This window comes from Zootermopsis nevadensis, unplaced genomic scaffold, assembly GCF_977971745.1.
Source record: "Zootermopsis nevadensis isolate Lab colony 2312 unplaced genomic scaffold, Znev_1.0 Znev_ptg000011l, whole genome shotgun sequence".
NCBI classification, from domain to species: Eukaryota; Metazoa; Arthropoda; class Insecta; order Blattodea; family Termopsidae; genus Zootermopsis; species Zootermopsis nevadensis.
The window spans coordinates 531963-550083 of NW_028259143.1; the positions used below are offsets into that span (position 1 = coordinate 531963).

General features: G+C 37.5%; 1 protein-coding gene across 7 annotated transcripts; it reads right to left on the reverse strand.

Annotated features, from left to right (window-relative positions):
- Window positions 1-466: 466 nt before the first annotated feature.
- LOC110838196 (ubiquitin carboxyl-terminal hydrolase 47) lies at window positions 467-17633 on the reverse strand. Of its 7 annotated transcripts, none has more exons than XM_087346971.1 (21): window positions 17504-17633; window positions 14101-14229; window positions 12513-12795; window positions 11074-11249; window positions 10139-10313; window positions 9939-10060; window positions 9182-9375; window positions 8897-9092; window positions 8362-8574; window positions 7955-8122; window positions 7370-7549; window positions 6965-7172; window positions 6285-6526; window positions 6071-6197; window positions 5250-5662; window positions 5041-5152; window positions 4021-4277; window positions 3502-3617; window positions 2954-3200; window positions 2599-2777; window positions 467-1873 (listed from the first exon to the last, which is right to left on the reverse strand). In XM_087346971.1, the coding sequence occupies exons 2-21, from the start codon at window positions 14224-14226 to the stop codon at window positions 1690-1692; spliced, it is 3918 nt and encodes a 1305-aa protein (XP_087203097.1). In that variant the 5' UTR covers window positions 14227-14229; window positions 17504-17633; the 3' UTR covers window positions 467-1689. The 7 variants fall into 7 exon arrangements, with proteins under 7 accessions (XP_087203097.1, XP_021936859.1, XP_087203096.1 ...); XM_022081167.2 differs by having other exon boundaries at window positions 14029-14229; XM_087346970.1 differs by lacking the exon at window positions 17504-17633 and adding an exon at window positions 17252-17359.
- Between the last annotated feature and the right edge of the window lie 488 nt (window positions 17634-18121).

An 18121-nucleotide genomic window follows, 5' to 3' on the forward strand; every position in this document is an offset into this window, starting at 1 on the left:
AACCTATACACATCACAGTAATTACATTAACAATAAAGGCATGACTTTTGTAAATAATGGTTTTAATACAATTGTTGCAAGTACATTAAATGGGCACGACTGCTTCGCTCTAAATAATGATGGACACATTACACAAACCCTGAACATCGTGGAATGATATCCAAGCTTGTGCCAAGAAGTTGTTAGTTGAAACTGGAAGTTCAGATCTCAGGTACGGAACCATAAATATGCCATTCCAATTTGGAGTAGCTTATTCAACAAAAGATATGTAATGAATTGTTGTTCTCCATTATTTACAGTAAGTACACAGCTCTCATTTAGAAACGTCCGTATAATAATCTAGTAAAAGACTTTCAAACATTTAAACACAATGATTTTTTTTGTATTAAGTGTGATGACCCTTAGAGCAAAGGAGTGTGAGGAAGTGTGACATCAGAATTCCAACATACAATTACATGTCCACGTGTGAAACGAGCATGTTTCCTTTATTATTCACAATATCCTGATAGCACACATGCAGCCTTCCTATATAATGACAGTTTGGCGATGACAAGCCACGTAGTGATATCTTATGCGTGATCACTAACAAAGTAAACCATGAGGCCCTCACAGAGCACAACACAATTGAAAGGAACAACAAAATGGCGAACAGCAGAAGCAATTTGTAAAACAGACAGTGATTACCGATTTCTTACATTTGCTCAAATCCAAGCACCTTGCTTTTAAGATGCAACACAGTTGAAAAATTAAGGCAATTTACACAGAAAGGGGCATTTGTTGGGTGCATATCTTTTTAGTCAGACCAGCAGAGATTATCAAGCATCCTGACACATACCATGATTATAAATTAATTTTAAATCATTATTTCATTTACAAATTGAACATGTTGTAGTAACTGACTGCATGTCAACTAGACCATCAATGTCAAATATAAACTACAATGCACATAAAGATTCCATCAAAATGTTATTCAGTATTCCACCATACTAACCATTATGCCATCGAGTTTTAGAATGCCTCACTGCAATTTATGTAACTCCATCAGAATCAAAGAAGCAAGAAAGACATGTTGCTGCAAAGTCTTAAAGCAAACTGGCAGCACACCAGGTAACCCCCCCCCCCCCCCCCCCCCAAACATGCTATTTTCATTGGCCACTGAAATCATGTGCATACAGTCTCTAATAAATAAAGGCAGTCAACACAAGACTGCAAACAACGTGAACCCATTAATCAATCTGCTTAAATAGCATAACATCATAAATTCATTACTGAGTCAATATTTGCAACACCGCATGTATCAGAAGGCACTCCGTCAGATACCCACTGACCACCAGCAACTTCCGAGTGCATTGGACAATGAAACAAATGGTTGCTGATATCAGTGCCACACAGTATCAGCACACAACATAGCACATTATGCAATAAATAAAATACCATGGGTCCCACAGTGCCTGAAGCAGAAGTCGGTCTGAATCCAAAAAGAATGCCCCCCCCCCCCCCCTGCCAATATTCAAGATTACACGCTGCAGTTTCCATCGGCACACAAATGCACGGGTGACTATTGATACACTATCACCATACCACAAATGTGTAATGATATTTCATAATGCAATGTCAGCTTATAATTACGGTATTATGCAAAACTCCAATACACGCATGAGTTAGCCACTTCAAGTTACAAATCACATTTCAGTCAACATCCACATCATCGCATCTTCTTGGCGATGCATCCAGATATATTTTTAGAGCGCGCTCCTTACGAGGCGAGTAAGCAGACAACGTACTACCAAATCTGTTCACACGGGAACCTTCCTTATTAGCGATATCTTTAAGATCTTGGCTTGAAGGTTGTTTCAGTTCTTCTCTTCTGTCCCTGAGAAGAGAAACCAAAACAAATTCGCTGTCATCTCAAACTTAATTATATTGACTACCATAGTATTTCTGTGCTTTCCTGCTATCTGTCCCCAGAGTCATTAATGTTAATCCAGACTCAAGAATAATCTTATGTTATCACTACAACTAGTTAGATACAACAGTTACAGACGCTAATATTACGATTAACCCCTCAAAGCCAGCAGAATGAGCTGCATGAACCTACCCTACAGCAGGAACAACTTTCTACGAAATTGTGAGATGTGGTTATGGATAAAAGTAAAAGTAAAGTTTGTCCCACTATACGCCATGTAGGCGTTTGGGGTGAGAGGAGGTATAGCTCCTCTCTTCCTTGACCTCGGCACTAGATGGGGGTGAGTGGTCAGCATCACGCCCCGGCCGGCTTTACCCCCGGGAAAGGACCCCGGTACCCATTGTAGAGGAGGCTGGGTGAGCCCCAGAGCCGGTCTGGATGCAGAGGCTAGAGGAAAAATCCTGCCCCCATCGGGGATCGAACCCCGGTCGTCCAGCCCGTAGCTAGTCACTACACTAACTGAGCATGCTCATGCTGCTGGTTGCCCATTCAGTCACTGTGAAAGCTTAAAATATTGTCTAAGTTCAAGTTTTGGTGGGTTATAAGAAGAAATGGTGTAACTTTCAATTTTCAGGCTAACACCAATGCAAGGTCATCATTTTCCCTGAAAAATGTAGCGATCTCCACCATACCTGTAAAAAATAACTTGTCCATCTTCAAGGCTGAGAAGTGGCCAAGTATCAAGTGATGATGACTGAAAACTCCAGTCGAGCTCAGTGTGTAGAATAAGAACTGACACTTCACAGGGGAATGAGCCTTGTCCCTTGGCAAATTCCAAATATTCAATTGGGATGCCACTAAAATCGGACAACTGAAACATAAAGTACTGTCATCGTAAGGCACGCAACTATAAAGTGTGCACTAATTCTGTGAAATTCTGATGACTGAAGGTTACTTTTAAAACACACAGAACCAACTGCAGTGGGCCGCTGGATACAGCAGGTAACACTGATTATCAGAAAATTTTACCGAAATGCCGTAACCAACCTTGGTCTTCAATTCTTCGACTGATGATCCATCAAATACTACCTCCTGGAGGGGCTTTAGTTCAAGTTCTGCAGGGCACCAGTGACGCACAAAGAGCACTAGCTGATCATTAGATGTGACTTTCTCCGGTTCAGGTAGTTCTTGCAGGAACATCTCCCAGTTTGGGAACAGGCCAATATCCTCAAATTGCTGATGATCAAGATAAATTTTTGCTGGATTCTTCCAACTCTTCTTTCGAAGACGACACCTGTGTTAAATGATTTCTCTATACCATGTGACTCACTAAGGTTATGAAACAGCATTCAACAACACTATAAAAGCCTACAGTGTCCTAACATAACAAAAACAATATTTTCTCAACAAAGCCTATCAATTCATGATCTTCAATATCTAGTCAATCTAAGGAGCACTGTCCTTACTCTTCATTCCACAAACCCTTCTTTTGACAGCATACTGCTACATCACAAAGAAACATAACCTGAAATTGTGATAATTTATATTTGTATTTCCTCTTACAGAAAGCCGTCAGTTTAGGTCGCCATACTGACCTGTCATATGGAATATCTATCGAATACTTTCTTTTAATTTCTTGGAGGATTTCCTTTTTCATTTCACCAACCTTCATCCCTTTGCCAAGAATCCAGTCACACAAGAATTTACTAGGCTAAAACAAAAGAACAATAAATATTAATAATATATTATTTTAACATTTATTACTTAAAATCTGACTTTTACACTTTTGTCACCAAAATACTGAACGATGTGCCAACTGCGATAAATAGATAATGTCAGAGATCACTGCCACTCACTGTCTCTTCTTTATTAAGGAAGTTAACGAGTTTTTGTGTCTTGAAATTATCTACCTCAAGTGACAAAATCATGAATGACGTGACGAGAAACAACTAATTTTAATCCACGTGATGGCGTAACTACAAAATCTGCTGATAAATATTTTAAGAGACAAATATTAGCAATTAAGTATAACAAGTGATTCTCACACTTAACATTTAAATAATGAATACAATAACTATTAATTTTAATACAATGGATTTGCAATGCCACATTACCTCTGATGCATTAGGCAAGAGTTGGTACACTTTCCCTCGATGTTCACCTTTCTTTAAAGCTCTGCCGAGCCTGATTATAAGTTTGTCATCATCGTGATATGAGCCCAAACTCTCTTTGAAACGGGCACACTCAAATTCTTGTTGGCCAGAATAAAGACGGTATATCTTGAAGTATTCAACCGGAACCCCAACATACGGTTCCAGATCCTTCTTCAAGGTCCCTAGGAACATTCTCTTGTCTACTAGCACCTTTAGCACTGAAAGGATTAGAATATACGTAAAGAGTCTGAAATAAATCTGAAAGTACACACACATACATATGCATCACAATAAATAATAATGAACAGTCAAACATAAGAACTAATGTCCTTGTATGAGTACAAACATTAATAGTATATGATTTAAAAATACAAATAACGACCATGTTAACAAAAGCTAATAAATATTCAAACGGAGAAAAGTTAAGAGGATTCTTAAGATGTGAGAATGAACTCAATACTGTTTACACCACAGAGAATGAAAATATCTGGAGACAAACGTGTTCCATATTCCACCTTAATGACATAAGGTAGTACTATCACATAAAAATGCACTGGAAATTAGGAAAGCTGTTTTAAGACCTTGGATTAATCTTAGAAGCTTTTTCAATTTTCTGGTATCATTTTACCGTCAAACCTTCTGTTACCTTTACAAGAATTTAAGTGCGCAAATATAGCGTCAATAGAGACCAGACAATATCGCAAACTGTATATATTATATTACACTAAATATCTAATTACATGGAACAAAGGCTTATTAATGCATTCACAAGAATCCAAAAGTATAATTGCTAGGTTCCACTGCATGTACTGCCACAAAGAAATGTGCAAAATTCAGTTATCAACCTTTTCAAACAAACAAATTTAGAAATGTTGAAAATCATGTCTATATTCAACATTACAGTCCCAGGAGTGTGAACGTATACCAAAATAATCATTAATGAACCGGCTTAAGTCTACAACGAAGCTGAAAAAAAAGTACTTCTCTGATTGTCGTCATCAATATACGGAACTGCTCGGAAGTAGTAAGCAGTAGACTTAGTTGTGGCCCCAGCAGTCTCCTTTTCATCATCATCCCACATCGCTGTCGGCTCCTAAAATGAAGATCGTATTGACATGCAAGTGGCCTCGAGTGCATGAATTACAATGTGCACTGCAACACAAAGCCCAAGTATCGAAGTACAAACTTACTCTGGTGAATGAGTGATATGTATTCGTATTGCCTTCTTCAGGTGATGATACATTATGCTGATCTGAACCTGCAGGAGAATTGCTGGGACTGGATAGCTGAGCCAGACATTCATCTGGGACATCACCTACTAGCGTCCTGTCACTGTCAGTAAGGCTGCTGTCCTCACTGGCACTTTGATCACTGTGTCCAGTAGCACCAATCCCCTCATCTTCTGCATCGCCAGGAGGCTGTGGGGAACTGTCACGCAAAGTGCTGCCAGTATTGGCAGGAGAAGATACACCGAGCGCCGAAGCACCATCGGCGCCGGTTGCTTCTTCATTTGTACTACTGTCCTCTAACAGTTTGCAGTTACCACTACCATTGTGGTTAACATCCAAGTTCAGCACAGGAATTGCTAACTTCTCCAGGGTTTCTACGCACATTTAGGGGGGGGAGAGAGAGAAATATGTGTAAAGTTCTATCAAATCTCAAATTCAAACCTAAATTTATGTTACTTAACACTGCTTCACATTTCCAATCAGTTAAAAAATGCTTCATTATGAACGATTACGCCCTGACAGCGCAGCAGCTTCCATGCATTTAATATTCAGTTCACTGTCCTTTATTTCATGTTCTGGTGAATTTAAGAGTGCCTCACAGACACACACTGAACATGACAGACTTGGTATGTAGCAGATTGTGCCAACAGAATTAATGAACATCCTCCTACATTAGGCCAGAGATCATGACAAAAAGTCAATGTATATGACTTGGTTATTTGTAGGTTATTTAAATTCTGCATTTATAACATTTTGGACAGCGACTAAAGTGTTTACCTTACCTTTGTCCGTATCTGGTAGCACCATACGAAGACATACTATATGTTCAAACCTATCAATAATTTTGCGCAGTTTTGAAATTACAAATGATTTTTCTGGATCATCATCATAACGTGAAGCCACAAAAATCTGCGGACAAAAGAAACAGACACAAATAATTCAGAACTACTTCAGAATAACTTCTCCAAATACAGCACATTCGGTTACAAACATTACCTTATTAGATTTATAGAATCCTTCAAATTTCAGTGTTATTTCATCATTGTCCAACAGTCTTGGCTCATTGCTGTACCTGTACTTCTCGAGAACTATTTTCAAGGTTTTTGCATCCAACTGGAGGGCTTTGGCTAATGTGACTTTAAATTCTGCCACCGTCTGCAAGATATTCCCTCGCACAATGGTAGGGCCATCTACTTCTTCAGCCTCAAGATCCACTACAAACACTTTTGCTGAAATACCTATAAATCAAGAAACATTAATAACGACACGATGTTTGTTTACACATTTTATGCACTGCAGTGTTGCATGAATTAATGAGATAAGAACGTAATAACTACTGCTAGATTTTCACCATTTACTCAGAATATGTGAACACATGCAAGCATGTTTGAAATGTAATCACATTCACTCATCCACATGGTCATAATCAGATTAAAAGATCACAATCTTGTTCTTCTGCATTTTGACAACATGTAGATGGAAAAACATACTGTCTCAATCATCAGGGTTAAAGAAGGAGATGGAGACAGGAAGTATGGATGTATATTTGTGTGACAGTAGATTTTGAACTTTACCCTTATTTGCAAACACTCTTCTTTTAAATGTCACTACTTCTGGGAAATACAGAACATATTATTAGGAATAAACTACATACACAACTTGAAACTCAAATTTACCTCCAAGCTGATAAGTCTCAAACTCAGCACCATCTTTGCGAATCTCCAGAAGAAAGTCGTATTTCGAATTTCCACGAAGACCGTTCAAAATGTCGCCTACAGAATCATCTTCTCGGCCTTCGAAACTGCATTCGATGGTGTCCTGTAGTCTATCATAATTCACTAGACGGCACCGCTCTATGGGAACTACTCCTTCTAAATGGAGTTTCTGTAAATAGAAATGGGATTGTAAAATCAGCCATTCTTACTTCCCCTGTTCATTATAAATCACTTATAACTTGATACGTGATTCTTACAAGTTTGTGCTCAAATTAGATCTGGCTACAGTCAGACCTCACTTTATCAAGATCTAACCAGAGCAACAATACTTATGCCGAACAATAAAAACACATCTGAAAGTGGGACCTTGTGTGCCAGCTCAGCAGCTTCCTGCAGGGTAACGTTACTGAGGCAGCAGAGTTTTGACTCTACCACTTGGTTCTGGGTTGGATGGTGTGCATATAACTTGATTTTACACATGTCCATTTCTTTCTCCCAGAGGATGCGTTCATTTTCTTCACGTTTTTGAATTTTTTGTAATAAATCCTGAAAGCAATCAATATGGTCAGACAAAATCACTGCACTCATAATGAAAAATGTAATAATGAAATTAATCACAAAGTAGCTACCTCGTTTACACTGGAAGTTAATTGACACTTTGAATAAGACACTTCTTTGCCCAAGCTGGCTGATAGATGTAGATGTACAGGATGTATCATTTAAAATGCAACTCAACTGCAATCACACACTACTGTACAAAAATTAAATAAGGACACCCCTCTCAAATTCTGACAAAAAACTTTTCATAAATAATTTAGCAGCAATATCTAGTGCAGACGCCTAGCAGTACAACTCAGAGCCCACAACTGATTTTGTTGTAATGCTTAAAATTTTAATTTATAATTCTTCTCATATGCTCATATTTTATGCAGACATATAACTACAACTAACCTTGATATGAGAAGGAAATTCATCGACGGACATAGCTTCGCAATTTCTTTCTTTGTCGATCTGGCGATACATTAACATGTAAGCATTGGTACTAGAACTATAAGCACCAGAATAATAACCCCTCATTGGTCCTCCACCATAAGTTTTTGTTATGTCATCATATGTAATCTGTAAAAAAGTTACAACTGATTCATTAACACAATTTATTATTAAAGACAGTTATTTGTGCTACATATAAAAAAGCCTACATCCAGGTCCTGCGCAACAAAAGTTCCTGGAAGACACAACATTTTTATATTGGCTTTTCGCGTTACTGTGACAAACATTCTTTAAAAACAAAACGCCAATCTACCGACAAGTCTGTTAGGTCGTGTGTGCAGTCCAGCACTTGGCTGAAGTCCACTTACCCGGTTAACAGACTGGTCATTGAAGCAGAACCAGTCGCCCTTCTTGAATTCCTTGATGTACGCATAATAATGACCACCCGATGCACTTCCCGAGTGAATCATAATAGAGAACAGTTCATACATGTAAGGGCCCTTCTCCATCGTGTGTCTTCGGTTCTTCTCATTTTCATGATGATTTGGCCCATTACTCATGTCTATGCCTTCATCGTCCTCCTATTCAGCAAATTATATAAGCGGATAAAAATGACGAGAACTGAAATTCTTTAACATTTGTAAATAAAAGTTCTTTGCAAACCTATATTAAAAACTCCATATCTAAAGTATAAAATATTTCATAATATACAAACATATCTTAGACAAAATTTAAAGCTGAGAACTTTTAACAGAATCCGCACCTAAAATCACAGTTTTAAAGGAAACTTCAAATTGTTTAAGTTTTCATTCTATTTTCACATGTTAATCTGAATTCTGCATCCAAGCTCGTTTGTCTGTTTGTTGTTGCGAGTGTTTTCAAGAATGTAAATCACTAGTTTACCTGATAATCTGCATCTTGTGTACTGAGGACAGTTTCAGTTCCTTGACAACTTTCATCATCAAGAGCAGAACCACTGTCAGTAGTGCTGCTGTCATCACACTTAACTACAGATTCTTCAGGAACGCCGTCGCTCTCGTCCCTGTTGCCAGCGCACGCGACGACGCTGTTCAAGTTGAGTATTTCTGGGAAAGCGACCCTATAAGAAACAATGCTCATTTCAATAACAACGTGAATGTACCGTAACATAACATTAATTCAAGCACAATTCCCTTAATGTGTACTCACTTGTCATTGAGTTTTATTCGGTGCAGCGTGGTATAGTCAAAGTCAAAACGCTTCAGGTGTAATGTGAGGAGGTAAGGGAACTTGGAAAACTTCAGTCCTTTGTGAGCGTCACATTTCTTGTTGCACTTTTCACAGTGGTACTGGTTGTTACCATCAAGAGTCTCCGGCTGAACAAAAGCTCTTAACGCTTCTTCCTATGATAAAGTAAGACAATCTTATAATAACACAGTCTACAACATAAATGCAAAGCAAATAAGTCTTACGAATTAAAATACTGGGAGTAACAGATGTCTAAGAGCGTTGTTTATCACTGATGAAGACAAGACTTACTTAGCAGTCCCCACAGAGTGGACGCATTCTTGCCTCAAAACAGGGGCAGAACAAACAATAAATTTTATAATTCTAATTTTTGAATACAGACAACAGAAAATGTCCTATGAAAGAACCATAATATTAAAGTCTGATGCCTGAGCTTATAGCATGTACAGTAAACGGTGTTTTTCCTTTTATACCATATTCAATTATACGTTTCCTTTATGGCAAACAATATTTAACAAAATCTTCACTCTATGCAGCTTATTTCTAATAAAATTTGGTTTAAAATTAATGAGGCATTACACCAACAACACCCATACCGAACTGACTCCATGGAGGAGAGTCCTCCTTCAGAAACTAATAACTGCTCGAACATTAAAGAAATTACCCATCTTTTACGAAACCATGAGTTCACTCTTACACTCAAGTATACAATACTTACAACACTTCCATATGCCACTGCACTGCCAAATGGCCGTACTGGAAGGGGGATGTCCAGAAATGTGTCTTCCCTTGACTTTTCAGTGCCACATTCGAGGCATTTAACATAATCAATCATTTTTCCTGCAAGAATTACAAGGAATAAACAAGTTACCAATGAATTTGTTGAAATACACAGTTCAAACACTGTCACTATCTTACCTTCGTAGAGTCTTTGTATGAGATCAGCTTGGTCCGTGTGTTTAAATTTCTGTTCAAGGGCATCAAACATAACCCTACAAAGCTCCTGGATATCATGCTGCTGCCAGGCTTCACTAGAATCCCATCCAAAGCTACGTGTAAGTTCTGTTGTTTCAACAGCAGATTTAGACGATGTCTGGAACATTTCAGCAGTAATTTTAGTGATGTGTACAGCAATCACAAGTGCACTGCAAGAAATGGGGTGGAGCACAAGCAGGCAGCTCCTCCTCCAAAATCTTGTGTTCCATGAGATCAACCCATGAAATTCAGAACACTTCAAACATATCTACAGACTGATATTAACTACCCTGAATATGGAGCTGATACATTTCTCCTATACATTGGTCAACTAACTACCTTTAATATTACAATAAGAAAAACCTAACAAAGGAACTCCAAATTAAAAGTGGAGTTTAGAAAATATTTAGTTATTTATTTTACTTAGGTCTTATCTTTTACCAATGCTCGATTTTATTCAAAATCCACAATTCCAACTGTTGGAATCCCCATAATTCAACAGGACAATATAATATGTTTTACTTTTAAAAGTAATAATTTCATCTTCAATACCTGCAAAAATAATAATATCCTCCTCTTTTAATTTTTATATTCTGAAATAAATTCTGAACCGCTTTAGCTATATATATGAATCATGACTGATCTGGAGTGCAGTCATAAAAAGTGACTGATTAATTTTTGTACACAACTGCACCTAGAAACTGGCCAATCACTTCTGATGACCACACACCACATTTCAGACACGGCACCGTACCCACGAGACTACGCGATAAATATGGGCGTGTATGCAAAGAAATAGCAAGCACATTCTTGCTGCTCCTGAAGACCACGTTACACAAGATTTATTCATTTATGGAATGACTACTAACTGCACTTACTTGCAGATTGAGGAACAATTTCTGCAACTGGTATGGTATAGATTTTACTGCTTCTGCGTCGGTTCCATCAAACTCCCACTTATACAAAGCATTGCGAAATTCTGGTGTCATGTACAAAGCCTGCAGGAGACTGTTGAGGTAACAAGTCATCGCTTGGTTTACCAAACCAACGTAACCTGTCACACGACACACCCAGAATATTCAATTAGCAGAAATACAACAATAACGAGGAGTGCTAAACTGTTATGCTTTTTATGAATTTATTAAACGAACAGCAAATAAGATGAAAAATGAAAAAAAAAAGCAGTCTAATTTACATTGACTGAAGAATCTGAGCCTAACAACCACAGATAATTTGAACAAGTCAAAGCCTCTTGGTACATACATACATACAAACAAACAAAAAAAAGGAATTTTCCGAAAGACAAAATTAACGACATCTAAAGAAACAGTAAGAATATAAATACCAATGTCTGGGCACAGATTAACTGAAAAAAAGAACACCCTAGAATTAACTTAGCACAAAATGATTTACATACAAACGTTACAATACTTTCTTCTAGACTCTACGTACAAAATGGCTCTGGGACCCACCCAGCCTCCTATCTAATGGGTAGCAGGGTCCTTTCCCAGGTGTAAAGCACAGCCAGGGGTGCTTCTGACCATTCACCCCCTTCTAGTGTTGAGGTTGAGAAAGAGTGCCAACATTGGCATGTAATGGGATGGCTTTTGTTAGGGTGCAACTTTAGCCTCAAATGAAGAAAAGATAAAATGCAGAAGACAGGAAGATAATATTAAAATGGATCTTAAACAGGGAAAATGTGTGAACTTAACTGGATCATGATGGGTTCATTTCTTCTTGATAATTTTTTGTGAATAACTATCAACTCCTCAAGGAAAACCCTGTACCATGAAATAAACAATGCTTCTGTTGCCTCAGAGATTCAGTAACAGATGGCTCTAAGTTACAAAATTTGTAAGGGGGAAGGTGAAAGAAGAAGTCATGGTCTGTTTTAACGTAAATTGTCTATGTGATGTACTAGCACACCAATAACCATTAACCCTGCAGTTAAAGTCTGGCTGGCAGCTCTGTAATAGAGAGACTTAAATCCCTTTTTCCTGTCCCATAAAGGTAAATATTTTCCCTTCAAGTTCTTCCATGGAAAATACTCACATTTAAAATTCTATGCACCTGACCAAGTGTGCTCGACAGAGAAGTTGTATCACTTCCTTAAACAGACTGCACTCACAATTTGAAATCACATATTATTTACAATAATGTAATATGGAATTCTATGCAATGCTGTAGAAAGGGTAAAAATTCAATTCTTTCAGTAAAGCTCTTGCAAAAACTGTCCCACCTCTTAAAGGTTCTAACACTACTTGCACTTACAGTGTTCATATCTGACAAAAACAAACAACAAGATGCTCAATACTACCTGTGTCATGCTTGATCAGAGCAGCGGCGTAAGAACAGTCCCCACTGCTGACGACAGGGGGAGGAGGTGGGGGCGCAGGCGGCGGATGAGCATAGTCCGCCGCTGCCGTGGGACTGGCCGAGGCCCCTAACAGCATATCATCTTCGCCATCCCCAGATACTGGCACAACTTTGCGTCTCGGCGCAGTCGGCATGTCTGTAATTATGAATGTGTTCCGGGCTCCAGAGTCACAGTTCACACCCACTGCACTGATGGTCTTTTCCTTATGTTCATTGAGGATAATCTAAAGAAAACAGAATTGGTTAGTTTTGCCTTAAGAATCAAAGACCATTATCATAATCATGTATTTATGGCAGACAGTGTAACACACTTCAAACCCAAAGTGACTCAAATTTATACATATAATGTGAGTTGTTGAACTGTCTTCCACAATACAGTCTCTATATAAATTTTCATTATTTTTACATGTAAACAAATTAACTAATAGAAGGGTGGATGTGTTAAATTGAGCACATGGTTACAAAAATTATATTTTTTACAGGTTTACACAATGAACCCCACATACCTGAACCATCAGAGCTCATGCCGCATTCTTTTTAATTTGGGGGGAGGGGGGGAGGGGGAGGGGGAGGGAGAGACCTGCTTACATTGCAGTCTTCTGGGTTGTGATACTCTGTAGTCATGCAGATGGTTAGCAATGTTTCAAAAGATTTTCACTTGGCCTGAAAAGGACTTTCCTGTTTCCCACTTCCAATTAGCTCATACAGGAAAGCAAACCCACTTCACTCTCCTGGGCTATGAGTGGCCAATCATCATTTCCCTCCACCAGACCTGTACAAAACAACTTACATCCCAGCTCCACTTACTTCTACCCTCAAGACAGAGACAGCAGGATCCTCCAAAATCATCTACATGACTACACAGTGTAAGCTGATAGACAAACTAATGTACGACACATGAAAAAATCTTGATAATCACTAAATATTGGACAAAAGTAATATTCATTCTGTCACAATGCATAGCACAACTTAAAAGATGAACCCTGATTACCCAGGGTGACAAACACATTACTGAAATCCTACTCCAGTGTAATGTAAATGTGTGTATGAATACAATTTTATAAATATGTTGATAAACAAAGGGTCTGTCCCCATACAATTTCCATAGCATATGCAAACACCATAATTGGAATTACAGATGTCAATTTCAGTAAGTCACTAACATATCTGTGTATAATTTCCTCATTAAAAATTAAGTTCTGAAGAAATGCTGGTTAGGAATACAGAATGAAGGATCAAAAGCTGTGTTAACCATTCTTCGCATCGTGGCATATGCGCAGTACAGTAGCATTCTACTGAACCATTAAACCCCAAAAATGAAATCCAGCAAACAGCTCCAAAGTACAGAGTTCTACATCCCATATTCTCATCCAAAAAAGGTTAAAGAAGATACAGGTTTCTTACGCAGTCAACACCTGGGTAATAGGTTCTACAAATGTAATCCGCTAGAAGCTAACCGATTGTCCATCTGAAGTGCAGTCTAAGATGAGTTCAAAATTTTCAGGATCATAATGGAAGATCTGTCCAACCTCCTGAAACAATTCCTGGACCGTAGATGAGACGGGTAGCAACAGTTTCCTCTTAGTGCCAGTTGTGGCAGACGTGAGATCTTGAATAATGCACAGTGCCTCGCCTTCTTCTAGTACACACACCATCCCCTGGAGACACATCATCCAAAAAGATCTAAAGAGTTCTCCAAAACGTAAGCAGATCAAGGTATTACTTAATGGATGATAATAAAAAAGATGTCTCCAAGCAATATTTTCTTGAAGTAGCTCTCTCAGAGTTTCAGAACTTCTTTTAACAGAATGCGATACCCTTTCAAAACAAATATAACAATGACTTCAGTGTAGCATTCTCAAACATCAGCACCAAGTCATACAAAACTGCTTCCAACACTGAACTTCACATCACTGATGACAAGTTACACTCCTACACAGTTCTTGATATAGTTTGTTTCCATGTGCTTCTACCGAAAGACCAAATGTTACAACACACAAGAATAACTTGAATGCCTATATGTCATTAAAAAAAGATCAAGAATAAACTCTCAAGAAGAGAAGTTAAATTGTTTTGAATATGTGATTTAAAATACTGACTTGATTTAATGAAAGAAATGGACCTGTATTTCTTAACAGGGATTAAAAATTGTGGTTGGTATTTTAAGACTTTGCCTATATTTTGTTGGCATATATCCAAATAGTTACGAATCCTACCAGAAGAGGGCAGTTTGAAGAAGGTCTGGAAGAAGCCCAGGCTATATTTAGTGTGGAGTAAGTTACTTACAGGCCGTATTACACTGCACACAAATTTGCATGTCAACTAGGTCTACCATCTTAAATGATAAGTTTATTAATTAAACATTAGTTTAGCTTACTTTTTAATGCATTCCAGAAAGAATGACATATACAAATATTAGTAGTTTTTAAATTATGAATCCACCTCACATCAAGGTTCTTTGTAACCCATTAAGCTGTCCTTCAAGGGTAAAATTAACTTCTCAAAATGAATCTAGTCAAAGGGTTTCATCCAATGACACATTAGACTTACAGTGTTTCAATTTTCAGAATAGTATAAAACAGCCTGTTCAGACTAGTGTCTATTTAAATTCACATACAATGACCTCACAGCAGACAGGGAATGCTTGCTTCCTACTTGCAGAAAACTATTTCTTGAACAAATAAATACTTCACACTGGACAACACCAAGTAATGTAACATTACGTCCAACATAAAAGAGCAATAGCAAAACTGGACCACAGGTCCTAGCAAAGCTTTTGAAGTTATTTTTGAACACAAACAAGTGACACAAAATTACAAGATCCTTGTGTGAAATGCTGCAAAACTCTGGCTTGTATTCACACGTAGTATGATATGCCATGGATTAATATAAACTGTAAAATCCTCTTACTTAACCAAACTCAGAATGTACCTTGAACTTCTGAAATTATATCAACGATTCAATAAATTACACTTATTATAGACTGCAGCAATGTATCATCACCGTGTTGAGAACAGCACACAACTGGACCCTACACTGAGAGAGATAAACTCAGTCCACAGCCTCAAACCTTTCTGCTTTAAGGTCCACTTTAATATTATATTCCCATCTACATCTAGTTCTCTCAAGTGACTTTTTCCATTAGGTTTTTTGGTGAAAATTCTGATACATGAAGATTACAAACTATGAAGCTCCTCAATTATGAACTTCTATCTATCCTCCTGTCAATTTACCTCTCTTAAGTCAAAATATTATACTCAGTACCCTCTCCTCATTCTCTGTACTTTCATTATAGTGAGATACCATGTTTTACACCCACATGAAACAACATTTACATTTTTAAATGTGATATGGGAAGGAAATGATAAAAGTAAGGTCATAAAATATCCCACATAGCAGAGTACCTCAGAATATTTACCAATAATTGTACACTGTCTGAGATTTGAGGCTATGATAGTAGTGGAAACGACCATGGTCTTTCAACCATGACACCAAGTTTGTGTGTGCCTTCTAGCACCATACCTGAACTAACAAATTATTATTAGCTTTATTCCAATACAAGCACAACCCAGTTCACTGCTGACAATGCCATCTGCAATGTACAGTACCACACATCAAAACAGAATAAATATGATACATCACTTAGCAAATAACATATAGTCTTATAGTTAAGAACTTAATACCATTATACTTCATTTGCTGTGCATCATGGCACATTTGCAGACCAAACTGGATGTGCACTGCAGTAGCATACCAATAAATTACTGTGCTCTGGTGTTGAAGTCCGGCTGGCAGCCAATTAGTACAAGGTTTTACTTCCCCATTCTGATATTATAAAGGTTAATTAATGCAACTGATAAGCCTAGTTCATGTTAACAATGTCAACAAACTTTGTTTTATAAAACTCAACAGTCTAACTGTGTATCCGTGGGAAATACAAAGTTTCTGAATTCACTGTTCAGTGCAAAGCAGGGAATATAGTATTATATTATTTTTGCAAAATACATAAAAACTACAGTAGACGTATGCTCTCAGGAACATCACATATTTATCAGAACTGTAAATTACAAACTGCACTGACAGTAACTTACTGAATGAATGATAATTCTATAACAATACAAATAAAGGCTGTCCTTTTATCTGAAGAAAGCACTTTATAACATGACAGCAAGGTATTATATTGAACTAGTTTGTAACAAATAACTGTAAAAACAGCTATGTCAATAACAATTTGGAAAACAATAGATTTGTGTACAATGAGGAATATAACATATGGTGTACCCCTGTATATTAAACTTACTTTCTGGCAAATACAATGAATACTTTTAAAACTCTTCAGATCCCACAAATGGCCAAAATATACAGTAAACTGTCAAAATCCTGAAGAAATAGTTGGGGATGTGTATTAGAAGCACAGAAACTTCACTGTCTACAAATGCAATTTCACATACCAATTCTATAAATGGTGAATAAACATAACATACACAAATGAAATGACCTCCATTTAGATACTTATTTCGTGTTACCTTTAGTGAAAAAATTACATAAGTACAGAGCTAATTACTATTGCAGTCATGGTTAAAATTTCTGTGTTTTACGGTTGTGCTATATTCTAAAAGGGTGTGGCTCTCATATAACCAGCAAATAACAATAATTAAATGCGATATACTAATTCATTACTTCAATATGTCTGCCTCGAACCCCTTCCATTTCCAAAGTCATCCCTCTGAACCAGTCCACTGGAAGATTTAACTTTATAATTTCACACCAAATGGTTCCACCACTTCGTTTAGCAGAATTAAAAATTATTGGAAATCTTTTATCTAGGAATCGCGAATGAAACAACGGTAACAAGCGACACGCAGAGAATATATCACATATTTTTAAAAAAATGTTATTTAAGTACAACTCCAACAAAATTCAATGCCTTACCTATTTCGATTTTATCACATGTGGCCGCAAACCCGGAAACCAAAATAGCATAACGCCATTTTGAACCATACGACACAGAGGATTGAAAGTGGAATGCACGGAGTATGCGATCCATGGTACGTAATGAAATAAAATTCTTCGTACCTAAGATATGAATGTGAATGCATTACAGATTCTCCTACACAGGACACAAGGAATTCATTTTTCTTCCTGTTATTTCATTTGTCACCAAGTGGTAAGGATAAAAAGCCCTGTAATGACTGCTTATCACTCCATCGGTCTGTCTGCCACATTTTAAAACCGAATAGGTCGAGCTGCCTTGTGAACTTTAGGATCAGCCATCAGACTTGGTTTGTAAATTATGCCACAAGTGACTACACCAACTTCATACTTTTAATAAATAAATAGAGGCTGAGCGGAAGTTTATGAAAACTTATGTTGACGTTATGACATGCCCATACTATCTAATTTCTGACAACCTATGATATCATGATCATGATTACTTAAATTCATGAGGTGAGATTATTACTGTAGATGTCATGATCACCATCTCTTACGTCACTGCATCCAAACTAAGATTGAAACCTAACATAACGCAGCTGGATCCAGATTAATCAA

Coding starts and splice junctions, on each gene's coding strand:
- LOC110838196 (XM_022081164.2), bottom strand. CDS start 17,293: ATGACTTTGGAAATGGAAGGGGTTCGAGGCAGACATATTGAA. Junction 12,796..14,028: donor GCACTTCAGATGGACAATCG/GTTAGCTTCTAG, acceptor TGTTTTCTTTAG/ATTATCCTCAATGAACATAA. Junction 3,201..3,501: donor ATAGATATTCCATATGACAG/GTCAGTATGGCG, acceptor CATTTAACACAG/GTGTCGTCTTCGAAAGAAGA.